At 36.5% G+C, this 17745-nt stretch overlaps 1 protein-coding gene across 5 annotated transcripts in view; it reads left to right on the top strand.

The window, feature by feature from the left end:
* Positions 1 to 147: 147 nt before the first annotated feature.
* The window catches only part of spegb (striated muscle enriched protein kinase b), a 79929-nt gene continuing 62331 nt past the window's right edge, over positions 148 to 17745 (top strand). For 2 of the 5 annotated variants that reach the window (XM_058788182.1, XM_058788183.1), the window contains exons 1-3: positions 149 to 315; positions 1444 to 1480; positions 2370 to 2458. Coding sequence is in view for 1 of the 5 variants with exons in the window: in XM_058788180.1 (XP_058644163.1) it covers positions 4806 to 5232 (427 nt within the window). In the remaining 4 variants the exon portion in view is untranslated. Of the gene's footprint in view, positions 316 to 1443; positions 1481 to 2366; positions 2459 to 4211; positions 5233 to 17745 lie in introns of all 5 variants that reach the window. The other 3 variants (XM_058788184.1, XM_058788186.1, XM_058788180.1) reach the window with 2 other exon arrangements.

Below are 17745 nucleotides of genomic sequence, written 5' to 3'. Positions count from 1 at the left end.
CCGAAGTTGATTATCTAGAATGAATCGTACTTCCCAGCGCTACATGAAAAAGAGAACCGAGTACGAGGAACCGATTCACCGAGATGAATCATAATTTCCAACGCAGCATATGAGAGCGAAGACCGAATAGAACGAATCGATTCGCCAGAATGAACGCACGAGTCGACGTCAAAGGCCTTGCGTCCTATCAAACGAACGCAATTTGGCGCAAATCACATATTCACCTTAGAAGAAACTAAAGTTAGGCTAACGCCAACATGGAACACAAATGTGATATTTCTTCATCCTCGAAAACGTTCAACAAAACTTAACAAGGTAAAAAAAAAATCTTATCTAGACTACGTTAAATATGGGTTCACTTGCAACGAGGATAAGTTTGATATTGAAGCTTCGTCTCGTGTCACTGCTAACCTGAAAAGAGACATGTAACCGAATGATACTTTAAAGTCGAACAAAACTTATTTTGTAAAGGTATTTTACCTTTAACATACGTTTAGGTTAAAAAATGGCACAGATAAAATGATCGAATGTAAATTAGCTAATGTACATAATTTGCATGAATGCACAAAACTGTAGTCAAAAAATAAAATACATAGCAGGATGAAAGATAGGGACTATTAATTGAAAATGTAATATTTCATTGCTTTGTACTATGTAATATTTATTTAAACAGTGTACTAGCATTTTTAAACATGTAACATTGTACAGTTTACCTTATTCAGGACTCCATATAGCTGTTAACTGCCTGTATCCAAGTGGTATTTATAATGCTTACTGAAGAATCAGCTACACACACACACTGGCACATATGCTTATGGTTACAGTACTGTGTGTGCGCCTGTTTGAGACAAGATGTCTTTCTAGTCGTAAGGGCATTTTACATTCATTATGTGTTCAACATGATGTGCTATTTTGCTTTGAAAACACTTTCAAGGTATAAACCTGCACTGTCCTAAATGGCCTTGATGGTGATACTGTATGCATACCATCTAATATGAGTAATGCAGGGCTTACATAGACAATAAGGCTAATGCAACCAAAACGAAAAGCAGTCACAAGCAAATAAATAGTTGCCTTTGATAATGAATGCTAATTTTATCTTACAAATTTGTGTATTGATTAAATGTGTCAAAGCTATTATTTTTGCTTCTCTAGTTTGAGTCTTAACTGACGTTACAGTTTTATTTGAGTTACAGTAAGTTTTTACCGGAATTTGACTATTTTGCATGTGATAAAAATCACAATTCTTTTTGGAGAAAGACCTCCTAGCACAATGTTAGTTGTTGAGTCACTTCAAATTTATATAAATATAAAATGAAGTTCAAAAATAATATCCGATTTTATAATGACCACTAATAAAGCTGCTAGATTATGGGAATGTTTCTGTAAGTTTCTGTACACTGATGTGATCTGTCAAAATTTCTTTATTTTTGTATTACGCAGAAAAATGAAAGTCATACAGCTTTGGAACAAAATGAGGGTGAGTAAATCAAATGATGAAAGAATTCTTATTTTTGGGTTAACTTTCCCTTTAAATGTGAAAGAATTGTTTGGATTCTTCCGAGGCTTTTTAACTCCCCCCTAAATCATATATAAAAATGTTAAAATAAGTGATTCGTTTTTAAAAATCATTTTATAGAGACTAAGTGTCTAGATGATGAAGTATTTTAGAGCTGTAAATAACTACAAGATTTATATACACTATAACTCATATTGTGAGTATCATATTTTCAGTACATTTGATATTTATCTGTAAAATGTTAAAGAATGGTTTATATTTTGTTATTTATTGTTATAATTATTTTTGTTTTTTTGCTATATCTGTTATTTTTATTTTTCTATTTTCTATTTCAATTTTAAAGTTTTAGTAGTTTTGTTGTGTGTTATTGTAATTTTTTTAAATAATTTTTATATGTCTATAAAGTATTTATTTGTTATTTTTTATTTTAATTATTTTGGAACACCAAGTTCAACTAAATTAAAATGAAAAATAAAATGTTGAAATAAAATGAAATTAAAAAAAAAAGTTCTATATTATATTTGATTTTGGTTATATTTTATTTCAAGGAACAGATTTGTTTATTTATTTATAAAGGTTTCAGTTTAACTATAATAACCATATATGATGTATTGAATCCTGATACTGCTGACCATATTATCATCACGTCACACATTTTAGGGAACTTTTGAGTTCTTCTACCTAAAATTAAATTGGCTTATATTTGGTAATTGTTTGACTTGTTTTGGGAAGCGATGGATCTAATTGCTGGTTTATTTGAGCTGAATATGAGAACCAGTGGTTAGCTTCTATCCTTAGTGACATCACTGAGGAAACACCCTAATCATGTGGGTATGGTTTCAACCAGCAGGGGGCGATGTTTTACACACACACCAGACGCTCCACTCATCACGGCATCACAGCGCTCTCCTTCCAGCTTTAAGTGAGACTCGACCACACGTAAGTGTAACTCTTCTATTCATTGTTATTCATTAACGTCATCATTCTTGTCACCAGTGTCACCACGCCTGCCATTCATCCACGCCTTTTCCAGTCATTTCAGCCCCTAAAACAGTGTCCAACTGAAACATCTGCTATCTCCCCTATTGTGTTAGAATAGTAAAGTGTTGTATCTGCCTCCCCTGTTCCCTCCCACTCACTCAGAGACCTGTGCACCATCCACACATTTGCTCTCAATTCAGCAGTCCAGAGAGCGATGCTGTTTCTATGACAACTGGGTCCTGCAGGACAAACTGCAGCAGAGAGGATTTTCCTTTCAAAGGGGGTTCCAAGGAGAAGGCACATGCTTAGCATGAAATTCAGCCCTCTAAAATCCTTTTACTTGTTTCTGATCTCATTTTAAAGTAGGGAAAATGAACATCAGTCATCTGTTGAATGTACCAGAGGGTTGGCGGTTTGTGAACACTGCTGGTGTTAAACGTATCAGAAGTAAAACATTCAGAAAGCTGTGAAAATTGTCATATTGTACATTTTATACAAATCTGTATAAAAAGCCCTGATACATGCATTATTTTGTATCATTGGATACAATATTATTTTGAGTTATGAACTTGATGTTTACTTACACATTTAATTAATTAGTGATAGAATAATATATCATCCATGCTGATTGATCAGTCAGTGTTTGACTTTTTGAATGAATTGCATAGGCAGCTAACTGCTGCTGAATGAACAAAATTTAATTAACTTATAAAAAAATATATTTTATTATTAATTTACATTATTATTAATTTGCTACTTATTTTAACACATGGAACAATGCTGAAATTTTATATATGAACGATTTATGATTTATATTTGAATAAATGAGTGTTTAACACCAGCAATTGTGTACATCTTATTTGCTGTTATAAAATAGTCATTTATTAAGTTTTTATTTGTGTGTATATATATATATGTATATAAAAGTTTAGCATTATCTCTAGATGTAGAATCATTGAAGTAGTCGACCACTACAATTAATGAATATTGTATGTTGTCTTCATAATGTAGAACCATAAAACAGCTTGCGTGTATACATAGTGACCAGCAGATGGCAATCTATGTTGTATAGCAGCTGTTGTTTTTAGAGTCTTTTGTTTGGTTCTCATGGTCTTTGGAATTTGCAAGATATAGTTGCATTGATTGTATTTAGTTCTTTAATCCTCATAACTATTTCCATCGCTGATGAAATAATCAAATATTAATAGATTTTGTCCTGAGGGTTGTTTGAAAAATTATATTAATCCTTACAAGGCTTGAGTGCTGAATCATGTTATTTTCTGAGAGAATTAAAAAAATCCCACTGCCAAGACTGAAACTGATGGTAGTGACGATGTCGATTCTTACTCAGCAGCTATCTTTGACACATGAATCAGAGCTTTATTTCGAACCCCTCCCTCATTAGGCCCCTATGTCACACTCTCTGAAGCTTGTGATTGGCTGTGAGTGCCAGGGGAGAAGATGAGAGGCTGTCCAAAAAATTTGACCTATCAGGGTACAGCTGTTCCTTGATGACTTAGTGGGACTTGTCTGTCACCTCCCCGGGGGGACATGCGAGTGGAGGGAGGGGGCTATCATGAGTGAGACCGCTTAACTTTGAGGGCAAGGGGACGAAAGTCTGGGCACCACAGGCACAGAGTTGGAAACCCATTGGAAATCCTGAAATTGAGTAATCACCTAAAGGATCCAGCGGTCATTTCTTTCCCCTTAGATCCCGAAGAACTGGGGGACCTGAATCTGAGGGTGAAAAGCTGAGGCCAAATCTTCCAGAAGGCAACAGGGGTAGCTGCTAATGCAATATGATCCTCAGGGACTCGCTCTAAAAATACCATCCAGCCAGGAGTACAGGCGCAAGCTACATTCGCCTAATTGGAGAAAGATTAAACATTTTGTTTTCAGCTTCTTTAATTGGACGTCTCAAGGATGTGAGACACATATTCCAAAACATTTATAATGCAGAAAACCTGTGGGAAATTTCTACAAACTTTTTTTTTGACATTTCTACGTGCCTGAAGGCCTTTCAGAAGGTCTTCTGTTAATGCATGTTGAGATTTCCACTTTTCTAAGAAGTCATATTATAAGTAAGTATTGCAATTAACTGGTGTTAATAACCGTGAGTGTAGTCTTGCATTTGATGATGTCTGCTTGAATGTTTGGAATATGTTTACCATATCAAAACTCCAAATTATGAAAAGCTATTTTATTTTTGGACTATTTATTGTGCATTAGAGATACTTGATGTAATTTTAAGCTTCGATCAGTTTAGTAACGTGTAGCAGTCCGTAAAGGAGCTCTCAACTGGATCATGAGGAAAGCTGAGGTTCAGATGACCCTAAAGAAGGGTGCTGATGAAGAAGCAGGAGGAATGGCTCCTCCAAGTCCCAGGATACCATCAAAACGGGCAAAAGTTAGTTCAGATCAGGTCGTACCAGACCCTGCTGCTTCTGTCTACCCAACCCCAACTCCTCCAGTGTTCATCCGGAAGATGAGGAACGCTGCGGTAGGTACCGGCTGTGATATCCGCCTAAAAGTGGCTGTGGCTGGAGACCCACAACCTACCCTCTACTGGTACCACAATGATGAACTGCTCAACATGGATAACCAGGAATATGGAGGCCTGTGGATCAGGGACTGCAAACCCAGTGATGCTGGCCTCTATACCTGCATCGCCACCAATCATCTTGGAGAGGCCAGAAGCAGTGCTGTCCTTGCCGTTCTGGATTTGGGTGAAGGTAACTATGAATCTAGCTATGTTAATGTAAGACTAATGTTTCATTTTGAGAACTCAGATTACGTACAGCCTTGTAGAACTGACTGGAACATAAGGTCCCCAACATAAGAACATTGTGCCCGATTATCATGCTTATGTAGCTAATTATCGAGTTTAGGCTTCAGAGAAAAAGGTGGAAGGCAGATGTTCTCAAGCACTAAAGCATGATATGTGATAATTTGCTAAAGGAGTAACACATCTCTGATGAGTCTCACAAAATGGTGGCTAATCCAATTACAGAAAATAAAGTGAAGTAGCCACCCCTCCTTCTTCAGTCACTTTGTTTGGTTGGGGTTCCATTGTGGCAGTTACCTCAAGGACCTGTTTGGTGGGCGAGGGTGGAATGATGGGGGCAGCTGATGGGCTGAAACACACTGCTCACCCATCCCAAAGTAGAGCTGTGAAATTGCCGCCCCCCAAGTCAGGGTGCTTCGTCTTCTTCTCTGAAGGTTTTAAATAAGCACTTCTCCTTCTTACTAACCTGGGAATGAAGAGGTTTCATGTGCTCTTTGCAATTACCTTTTGGCAGAAATGTAGTGGAGATTGTTTGCTTTTACAGTCTAAAATGTGTCTCAGTAGTAATGTATAGAGAATCCCAGAGAAATTCTATGTCTTTACAAGGAATGTGTGAACAATATGGCCGGGCAATTTAGTTAAAGAAAGTTATTGCTATATTTTTCAGTTTTTTGCTTTAAAATGGGAAGTTTGATTTATATACAAGGGTTTTTTGGATATAAATAAAACACATCAGAGACAATATTGCAACACGGGTTGGGAGTGTTAAGACCCATGTTGTAAATGTAATATTGTCTTTGATTTAAAGTTCATTAATATTATTGCCATATAAATATGCAAGAATCACTCTAGGATGGATTTTAAAAGGTACAACAGTTGCAATATTTGTATTGACGCTTAAACAACAAAATCATCACACATATATCTTGAATTTTCAGTAAATCACTTAACCCTAGAAAATAATAGTGAATTTTATCTTCATGCTTCAACTGTAATTTTGTCAAAAAGGAATATGTGGTATATTATTTTAGGTGTTCAAAATAATTCATTGGTTTTGGATCAGTGCTGTGATGAGAGGTGATGGCGTCCAGCTTCAGGTTGACTTTGTCTCCTTGTTGTCCTTCACAGCCACAGTGCTGAACTGGCCACGTCAGAGCACATCATTCTGACAGTGTTATGGTTGCCACTAACATTCATCGCCAAACTGCCAGCAATAAAGGCACCTTTCATAACTCTCATTGGATTTGGGTTTCTCATTTGCACTCCATCAACAGAAATAGTGTAGGTGCTCTGTATAGCCAGGTCAAACTTTCACCTTTACTGTACTTGCAGCATTCTCTTCAAATGCAAAATTGGTGTGTGGTGTTTATTGCATTCCATGTTAATGATTGACATCTAATGATCTTCTTTTGGGCTTCAGATTTTTTAAGCGTTTGTTACATCTCACTGCACCCAGTTTAGTTTTTGTAGTGCCAGGACTTTCAACCTATGATCTCTGGACCCTCTGAGGTCCCTGAGTGTACTCCAGGAGGATCTGGGGAGAAGATATTTTTTATAAGGCATACAAAACTTATTACGTCCGCTAGGGGTAAGATGCATTAAAATTCATCAAGCCGTCAGACCAAAAATGAAACAAATAAAAACACCATAAATTGATGGCTTAAATTTATTTTAGAGATGACAGTCACTGAGTGACACAAAAACAGTCACTGAGTGGTACTTGGCTTCATAGAGGCCCAAGGCGAATTCAAACAAAAGGGCAGGTCTCTCCTTCGTTGACCACATAATAAGGATGAAACAACTTCAGTAAATACTAACAGGTCTTTGGTCTGGCGGCTGACAGAGAGTCTGGAACGAGGGGACCGGCACCAAGTCGCATCAGCTCTTTCTGGATGGTGGAAGAGGCCAGCTGAGCGCCCAATAGCCGCTGACATGCGGCGCTACAATTGGCAAATCAGCGATGATTTAATTACTTAAAAGATACACAAAGAGAATAGGAAGAACATAAACAATTATAAAATACAACAAAAAACACATGTAACATTCCTAATAAGCCTATTTAATGCTCATTTATTTGGTTGACTATAGGCTGTTCATAGTAATATTAATATTTTTAAATTAGATTTTTAGTGCATTTTTCTTAACATTTTTATATGCCAAACCATTTTAATGTCCTGTAAATAAACCTGGGTCCTGAAGCAAAACCAGTTAAGACCCACTGATCTAGAGTATGTGTCTATGACGTCTGCAGTCATAATGCATGTGTCAATCCTCTGGACAACTTGTGGTGTTTACACCTGTCTTGTCACTCAGCTAAATGCCATATGTCTTTCTCTTTTGCCTTTTCCTACCCATTGTTATCCTCCCTTTTCTTTCCTTTCAATCTTTCTGGAGTCTGTATTGTTTTGTTTTACTTCTTTGTCATTCTGACCATTGCCACTCTATGTATCTGTACTTTTTCCCTCTGTTCTTATTTCTGCATTTCTTAGCCCCCCTCCCCCCCACTTCTCTGTCTTTCAATGTCTCTCCTGTCTTCTTGTCCTGAAGGACCATCTCTACCCCTCTGGTTATTTCTGACAGTGGAATGTGCCAGGCTTCAGATTTTTGTGATGTTAATAGGCCACTCATTCTCCGGTTACACAGGAAGACATCACAGCTATATATAGGCCTTCAGCACAGGAGTTTTGCCTAGACCTTATTCAATTAGAGTCAGTCTGAATGAGGGGGAGAGTATGTTTTTGTAAAATCCTGTCATTACATGAATGGTAAAAATAGCCTGCTTTGAAATAGTCGGTGCTGTCTGAGAATCATTACTGATTTAGATTGTGAGGCAAGACACCAGGCTGACTTTGGCAGGTGACCATCATGTTTAAACATAGCAAACAAGTATTTCACAGTGGGTTGCACTAATAAGGACTAAGATTTATGGTACATTTACTTGTTTGTACTTCAACCATCATTAAACCTATGGGGTAGCTTTAATTATGTGCATTCATTAATATAACATCTGATTTTCAGTTAGAGATTTAGTTGCATGTCTTTGATCTCGATAACTGTTGCAACAGTAGGATTTTTTTTTTTTAATCACTTTACTACATACTAGTACTTCTTGCAAAGGCTGTTTCTAATGTCACTAAAAACGTAAGTAACAAGGAACCTTACATCCATTTATGGTGAATCAATCATGGCAGACAATCAAATTTAATCACAGGTTGAAGGTTTAATGACTGATTTGTTAAGCCAAGTTCAAATTTAAGTGGTGCAACATGGCTTGAATTAAAATAAAACCTGGATAAACAAACCCCTATGCGGTGTAAATCGTTATTGGTGCAACCCACCCTTAGCCTTTAAATCGGTAAGCATGCAACAGCAATGTATATTTCTGGTCTGCTTCAGCTGACACTCAAAATGAGAGTACTTGTATTCATCCTCAATGAATAGTTATCTCGCAAAGTGCCTGCTGTCTCTGTCGCTTCAGGGAACATTTCACCTGTAATTGCTCTGTGCATTACGGAGTGCTTTTTCTAATATGGATGTTTCAAACTGCTGGGGTGGAAAAACCAGTATGGAAATGATGTACAGAGAGAAAAGTACACCTGGATGTAGAGAGAAACATCAAAATGTACAGCTTTATCATCTTGTTTAAAAGAGTTGCTGACATAACCTTTATTTTCTCTTTACTTGGAGTCTTTACTGTTGGTTTTTATTTGAAACGTAGCTTTCTTTCAAGTGCTTCTCAAGGTCAGCTTAAATGAACGTATATGATTTGGATTGCTCTTTTTGCTTTTAAAATAGTGGCTTTCTCGATGCAAAGCAAAGAAAGTCTCAAAACATTTGCATTTGGGGGGAAGCATTTAGATGTGGGTGTTGGCTTTAGCCCACACACTTAGCAATAATTGCATTGAAAGGAGAACATTCTGTTGGCTATGCACAACTTTCCATTGGCCCCAGAGGTCAAAATGTCCACACAAATGCTCAGTGGAGTGTGTAATGAAAGGTCTCAAACATCATTTATATTAGAATCCAAATGGAAATTATAATCCCCGATAAATTGCATGGATTTCAAAGGATTTCTCTTGTTTTGCTAATGGACTCTCGCAGAGTGACAAAGTTATTAATTTGTCATCAGCACGTATGACTCATGGAAAATTACTAGAGCAGTTGAATATTGTTTTGTTCTTTTGTGGTAGGTGAAATGCAATTTCACCATTTGCCAAGAGGATGATGGAGGGGAAGTAATAACAGTCCTCAGTAGTTGATTTTATATAAAAGGGCTTCTATGCACAATCGCACTCAAAATCGTACATGCGCGCACACATGCTGAGGTGCATTTTGTCGCTCTCTAACAAAGCACACAGATGTGCCTCCCTCAGTCATTCATTTTCTGCCTATCACCAGGTTTTCTTTGTCCAGCTGAGAGGTTGTGTTGTTGCATTGCTCGTAGGTGGATATGAATCAATACTGAATGCAAAAAGACTAATTCAGTGCATTGGAATTAACTTGAGTTAATATGCATTTATTCTGTTTTGTGTAGCGATTCTGATGAGTTGAAGCATCCCTCAGGCTGCACTGAAACGTTATTGCTTTTCCAATCTGCTATTGGCGACATTCTGCATCGCTAGAAAGCCCATTTCCTCTGCACTTGGAGACAGTTATCCTTTTGTTTTTAACTGCGTTTGCATCAACACTTAACGATGATCCACTGATTTTAATTTTCTTAAAAGCATCTTGTTTACTTTGTGCTTAGGTTCTCATTGGCCTTTAGTGAGTGGGTGGTTTTAACAAACCTCTGGTGTTGCACTTTTTGTGTCACCGCTGAAGCTTTTTGTTGCTCTAATCTCCACATAAAGTTGTATACAAAAAATTAAAATAATAGTTCATCAGTTTAAATTCTGTCATTTGAAAAAATAAATTATTTTTTGTTCCATTGAGAAAAAGAATAACAACATACAGACGTGCACTGACATGAGGATGAGTGAATAATGACAATTTTCACTTTTGAGTGGAACTATCTATAATGTATTCTGTTATTATTATGTTTCCAAAATTAAATTTTCCTTTTTATATTGTTTCAACAATCGCTCTATAAAATTTTGATTAATTAATTCATAAAATTATTATTTTCAACTTGAACGATCTTTATATTAAAGGGTTACTCCACCCCAAAATGAACATTTTGTCATTAATCACTTATCCCCATGTCGTTCCAAACCCGTAAAAGCTTCATTCAACTTCGGAACTCAGAGGAGACGGATTGTTGAATAAAGTCGTTATTTTTGTTTTCTTTGCGTACAAAAAGTATTCTCGTCGCTTCATAACGAACCACTGATGGCAGATGGACTATTTTGACGATGTGTTTCATACTTTTCTGGGCCTTGACAGTGTTGTTTACTCGGCTGTCAATGGGACAGTCACAAGCCTCCCGGTTTTCATCCAAAATATCTTAAATTGTGTTCCGAAGATGAATGAAGCTTTTACGGGTTTGGAACGACATGGGGGTAAGTGATTAATGACAAACTTTTCATTTTGGGGTGGAGTAACCCTTTTTATAATAAGTAAAACCCTAATTAGTGACCCTAATTATAATAAATTCATGTTAATAAATAATTTTTTCATCAATTGCTTTGGAAAATGTTATAACCTATTAATATTAATTCATTTTAATTTGGCTGAATTATCCCCTTATATTATGTTTTTTATTTTATTTTATGAATCCAGTTTTGCCATTCTGTTTACTTGTTCCAACAACAGCTTCATGAAATATGCAAGAATTTAGTGAAGTGGACATACAATTGTTTTGTTGTGACATTTATATAAGTGGCTGGAGTTTCATTGACCTTTCTTGCCCTGAAACCTCAAAATGACGCCACTGTATTTCTGAGCTTTTGTCCTTGATCTAATTAAAGCCATAATGATGGTCTGTGTAATCTCATTCCATCCTGGTTTATGGTAGAGAGGTGGCATGACCTCAGAGCTTTGTTAATGATGTGATAAAACAAAACATGCTCATGCAGTTATGTGTATTGATTTTGAAATAAATTTGAATACTTACATGGCGCAATTGCCTTACCTAATCTTTTGGTACAGCTTCGAGGCAGTAGTTTTGCTAGGGTGTTGAGCATATAAGATGGCTCCAGAATGAAAACATCTGACTCACCAGTGTTTTAAAGAGCATGAAAGGGCTTCAGGGTGCCATACAGAGAAATAAACACCCCACATTCGCTCGAGACCTCTTAATCGTGCTTGCATTTTTAAGACCTGCGGTATTTCAGTCTACACCTTTTCACACTGGCATCTTTTCCAAGGTTTATGATGTAAGAAAGATTTGAGGATCTTGAAGGGTGACCACACGTTTGGTTTGGTTTGGATTGAGTCATCTTTGTGTTTCTCTCTCCCTCTCTGGAACAAATCGAAATATATAATACATTTCCATACTGTGCTCTGGGCTGAGTGATGAATATTGTTGCAATGGTCATGTGCCGAACATGACTTGCGGTTAGACGATTCACTGATGCAAGAAATAAGTTTAAAGGTGCTGTAAGTAATATATTTTTTTCTGGAATAGTATGCAGAAAATGTGGTACCTGATAGAGGTAACTGCAATAGAGATATCACACCTGTCTCTGTGACAGCACTTGTTTTTGTAAATTGCAAAAAAAGAAAAAAATCAAGGGACATTGTTTAGCCAGTGAGAAGCACTGCTAAGTCATTGTGATGAAACAATAGACGAACTGAGAAGATTGCAGACCAGCATATGCATCCTTAGAAACACATGTCACTGCTATATGAGGCTTCACCTGTCACTCAGAGATCTCTATATAGGAACATGAAATTCCTGTGTAGGTCCAGGCTGTTCAGATTGAAGAGCAGCCATCAAGCCTTTTTTTGCAATATGAACTGTATGTTATGTAGGAGAGGCTGTTTGATTGCCTGACTGACCCACCAGACCCATTTTTTTCTGTAATTGCCTGTAGCCTGATGATACTGCTATTCAAAAACTCACGATTTTTACCAGTAGTTTACATTTTACCTTAGTGTTCCACCTCAGATTTATAGATATTAACTAAAGCATTAAGCAACAAGAGACCATGCATTAGTATAGGGACCAATTCTCTTAGGGCTGCATCGTAAATCGTATGCGATTATCATGCGCATCTTGTCAGTAAAGCTACGCAATATCGCGTTCATAATTGCAGATGAATTGCCTTCGATTATGAACATGATATTGCGTAGCTAATCAGTGAACTACGGCTCTGTGTATTAAATGCCGCTCCATCTGAATGCATGTGATGGAGACTTGCTACTAATCACAGAACCGGCTTTACTGATGAGATGCGCATGACATTTGCATGCGATTTATCGTGCAGCCCTACGTCTGAACTATTTGCTTATTAGCATGTTAATAATATTATGTTCATGCAGAATATGTGTATAATAAATACTAATACTAATAAATAAATACTAATAAACTAATAAATACTAATACTAATAAACAGCCAATATTATTAACTTCAAGAAGTTCATTGGCCTAATTGTTGGCTGCTTACAATTTTCAAACAACATAGCAACTTAATGCAGTAGTATAGAATGTGTGATCACAGGAGTGCATTTATCTGCCTTTAACTTCAAACAGCTCGTCCTATTAGAATTCAGAGTTGGAACTTGGTGTTTTCTGAAGAGCATTTTAGACTGGAAAGATTGTTGGTTTTCCTTTCCATTTGTATTCCCACTAGTCAGATTCCACACATGGCACTCCCTCTGTTTCCAATTAAACGCTGCTAATTAGCATAGCTTTAAAATCAAATGGATTCACACAGAGTGCTTTCCCATGATGCTACACTCATGAGACTGGGGCAAACGCAACATTTGCCCCAGTCCCCCTGATTAACTGAGGAGCCATGAAGCTTACGCTAATTGAATAAACAGTTCTGAGCTGAATATATTCTGGTCCTTTGAATAGTTTTGTATGTATTTTCAAATCCCTTTCGCACATAATGGTATGTATGTAATATTATCAGATTGCTCCAACTTTAAATTCTGGTTGGATGACCTGTATTTGGAACTAAGTGTTGAGTTTTTGTGAATTTTTCATGATTGTTCAGCACTTTGAGTTATAAAGTAGTTGTAAAGTGCTTTATGAATTAAGGAAATGAATAATAATTCGAGTAAACACACCCCTGTGTCACATTTTATATTAACACTGTTGGCTTTGTGCATGTAAGTACATAAAGATGGCAACACTGAGATTCTGTTTTGCTGTAATGAATGTTGCTACAGAGATAAATGGCTCACAGATGATCTATGTGTCGCTTTATTGTTTTTGACAGAAAAATAATTAATCAGTTTGCCTCCATATGCTCTTGCAAAATGTTTAGAAGAATGAGGGTCTGACATGCAGTAATTCACCATCCAAAGTTTTTTTTAGCTACTGTTAATAATCTTAATTAGCAAGGTTGTATCAAATTGTTAAAAAGTGACAATAAATAAATGTATAATGTTACAAAAGGTTTCCATTTCAAGTCAAATCTGTTTTGTTATTTTTACACTTTCTATTCATCAAAGCATTCACACAGTTTCCACAAAAATATAAGCAACACAAATGTTTTCAACATTGATAATAAATGTTTCTTGAGCACCAAAGCTATAATGTGACATTGAAGACTGGAGTAATGGCTGCTGAAAATTCAGCTTTGCCATTACAGGAATTAATTACATTTTAAAATATACCAAAATAGTACCAATTATATACCAATATACCAATTATAATAATTGTAGTAATATTTTACAATTTCACTGTTTTTACTGTTTTTTTGATCACATAAATGTAGCCTTGGAGGTATAATACCAAAGACTGATTATTAAAAATACATTTAATGATCTATTGAATATTTTTTTTTTATGATTTTGCTATTGTATGTGGTACTATTATATTAAAGCAACAAGACACTAGATGTTTTTATTCCACGTTTTTTAAAGGCAGATCTGGGGAGTCTCATTTGAAATGCTACAGTCTTATTTACTGTATCTCTTTCTGCTGTGACTGTGAACTACATGCTGATTGAGTAGATAATGAGACACAGGGTCCATCTACCTCATCTTTTATTCATGGCAACTTTAGCCTGCAGCACAGATTGATGAAGCCTGAGGATGTGCACTGTTTAAGGCATGTACTAATGTTGGGGAAATGCCGTGATATAAATATATCGGACAGGTATCAGTCTGTTTCCGATATCTGGTGATACATCAATTTGTCATCACTGCGGTAGCTTCAATCCTACAGACTGGCTGCCATTATCTCAGTTTGATCATGCCTGTGGTGTAATGGCCACAGAAAGACAGGGACTTCCCCTATCGAGCTGCAGTTGTTGCTGTCCTTCAGCGTGTGGATAAACACCCATACTGTGTGTGTGTGTGTGTGTGTGTGTGTGTGTGTAGATGTGGGCACACATGAGTGAGACTGACACGGAGCAAGTCTCACGTGCAGACTGCCAGTGAAGTCATGTGCTTGAGATAATTCCTAATTTAAGCCAGTAATGATCAAAGGCTGCAAACACCCACCTCACCGCTAGTCATAATAACCCTGCCAGTCTAAGATAGACCACACAATGCCGCTCCGCTCCAGAGGTGACTCAATACTTGAGGGATCAGACTCTTCTGTGCTTGACATAGGGGAGACTGGGGACAGTTCTTTAATATTTTCTTTCATTTATATATTTATTTTATATTTTCCTTCATAACTCACAGAATACTGTGGGTCTACCTGTCATCTTTTGGATTAAGAAACATATATATGTTCCAACAGTAATAATATAGTTAAAATATTTACTTTCAGGAAGGCTTTATCATAATACTGATTTTAATAGAAGATTAAAAGATGAAAGATTAAAAGATTTTATTAACTCACCTTTTTCAAATAAGAGCCTAAAACTGTTGCTTTACATTATGTTGTTGATTTTGCTTTTATTTAGTAATAATTTAGCTGTCAGAAAAGTTTAAAGCAGAAGTCTAAGAGGTGTCTACATTATAATTGTTTTAAATGAGGTAAATCAATTTAGCTAAAACATATATTAATAAGTCATGAAACATATTTATGAAAAAAGGCTTTCTGTGTGTGTGCAAATAACAGTGCGTGGGTACCAAATTGTTATTTTTCACCTCTTCTTGCGCTTGATTGGTAGCCCGACTGGAAGACACAATAGCCTTTTTTAGACATTTTGCACGTTACAATTGTCCCAGTCTCTTTTACTTGATATTTTCACATCACTTTCGACATAGTTATGAACCTACAGTGTCCGTGGCATCTGACCAGTGATCTCTTTGTTTCTGATGTGATTGTGTAGCTTTTGCCAGCAGATAAACACCATTGAGAATTGCTGTTGTCCTTCTCTGTTTGTTAAAGCATTCTGTAAAGCTAAAAGGACGCCTAAGGGAGCAAAAGGCTATTATCAGCAGCCACAGACACTTCCCATAATGCTCTTAAGAGCCTGACTCAGTGTGTTGAGTGCATCTGCAGTGTGACTGCATTGTTGTTCAATGGCTTGTTGTTGCTGGCTTAGTGCGTCATACTCTGCAGGGTGTTTTGTATTTACCTCATTCCAAATCGGCTAGCGTTTGTAAAAGCTTTACTCTGAGTAGAAAAGGTTACAAAACTTCCGTGACAATTGGCGCATCGTTTTTTTTTTTTTTTTTTTTTTTTGCTTGTAGTTCAAATGTAATCTTATTGTGTTTGTGGAGAAAATCTAAACACCTCAGAATGTGCTAGTCAGTTGCCAGATGTTATATGGAAGTATTAGCCAGCTAGTCAGTTGGCTAGTTTGATGTTACAAGTAATTAACCAACACTGTTATATTCCACAATCTTTAAGAATTGATATCTCAGTTTACATTTATATTGAGAAGACACTTTTGTCCTAAGCAACTTTCAAATGAGAAAAAATACAAACAACAATATTAGCAGTGTTACAATTCAAAATGTTAGCACTGATTTTGCCATCATTTATACTGTATCATATCAATAAGTGGCAGAAAGGTCAGGTACACTGGACCATTTCTGGTTTGAGCTAATGTGACTTGAGCCAAAACAAATGTCTCCTTTAATGGACAGAAGGAGAGTAATGTCTGTGTGCTTGGGCAGACAGAGAGATGAAACACGGTCTAAAATTTGTCTGTGTAATTTTATTAGCCCTTTTCCATTATGTGACTGTACGTCAGAGACAAGACTGCTCTTATTGGATGATCGATGTCCAGGATGGATCTGCTAGTGCAAAGGAGCTTTAAACGTTTATTCCAGGTTCAATAACCACAGAAAATAAGTCTCGTCTCAGGCAAAAAAAAATAGAAAAAAGGCAAAATTTTGTTTGCAGTAAGGCATTTACAGTGAAAGTACAGGGAGACCAGGCAGTAGACATCAACATTTCTGAAGTATACATGTTGTCTGAATCTGGTGCATCTTTTAAACATTCTGATTTTTTTATTGCAACAAATTCAGCAATACTTCAAATTCATTCACAGGTGACTGGTTTTGCAGGACTTCATCTAGAAGAACAGCGGGATTAGTGTCTTAGAGGTGCTGGAGAGAAAAGGATGATTTGCACAGGAATAACTGCAGAGAAAGAGGGCTTGAATTTGTGGGGGTAAGAAAACCGGAAAAGATGAGGAAGAAGAGACATATGAGCAGCAAAGGAGCGAGTGAAGTGGGCTTTGAGTCAGACAGGAGAGAGAGGAGAGGAAGGCAGAAAATGGAGGCTAAGTGTTTTAGAGGGCGTCAGCTGGAGGTGTCAGTCTCACATCATGGCTGCTTGACAAGTGGTTTTACAGTGAATATGGAAAATGGAAATCATGCTCAAAAACACTGAAGTTGGAGGGGGGTTTTTTTTGTACAAATGTAAAAAAATGTACATAAACATACAAATGTAGAATATTAATATATCAGTAATTGTGATCATTTTAATAGTGGCAGCCTATAATTTACTGTATAAAACATGATGACCAGCACAAAGCATGTTTAGTTGGCGTTTCGAGAATGAGGGCATGTCACGCAAGCTTTCCATGTTGTCATCTGCCTAATTTGGCTAGCTAGTACTGAGTGATGGATGAACGTGCACTAAAATACCAGAGTGTTTGATTGGACACAAGGCTTTTAAAGTCAACAAAATATATCCAGAATTTCTGGTGACACTTTGTTTTTTATGGTGTACTTGTACACATTTTGCATGTACTTACTATAGTAATTATAACAATAAATTATGCATAATTACATGCAACTAAACCAAACCCTCATCCTAACCATATAGTAAGTACATGTAGTTGATTAATTTTACTTAAATGTATACTTGCACTATAACAAGGACACCTTAAAATAAAGTGTAATCAAATTTCTTTTCTTCCCCACATTTTAAAAGTTTATTTATTTTTTTGCTGTTAAGGCATGATTGTATGCTTGGTTGCATATTTATATGGTA

This window comes from Onychostoma macrolepis, chromosome 09 (genome assembly GCF_012432095.1).
Source record: "Onychostoma macrolepis isolate SWU-2019 chromosome 09, ASM1243209v1, whole genome shotgun sequence".
Classification (NCBI taxonomy): Eukaryota; Metazoa; Chordata; class Actinopteri; order Cypriniformes; family Cyprinidae; genus Onychostoma; species Onychostoma macrolepis.
The sequence above is the reverse complement of the archived record's forward strand: the minus strand, read 5'-3'. Positions and strand labels throughout refer to the sequence as shown.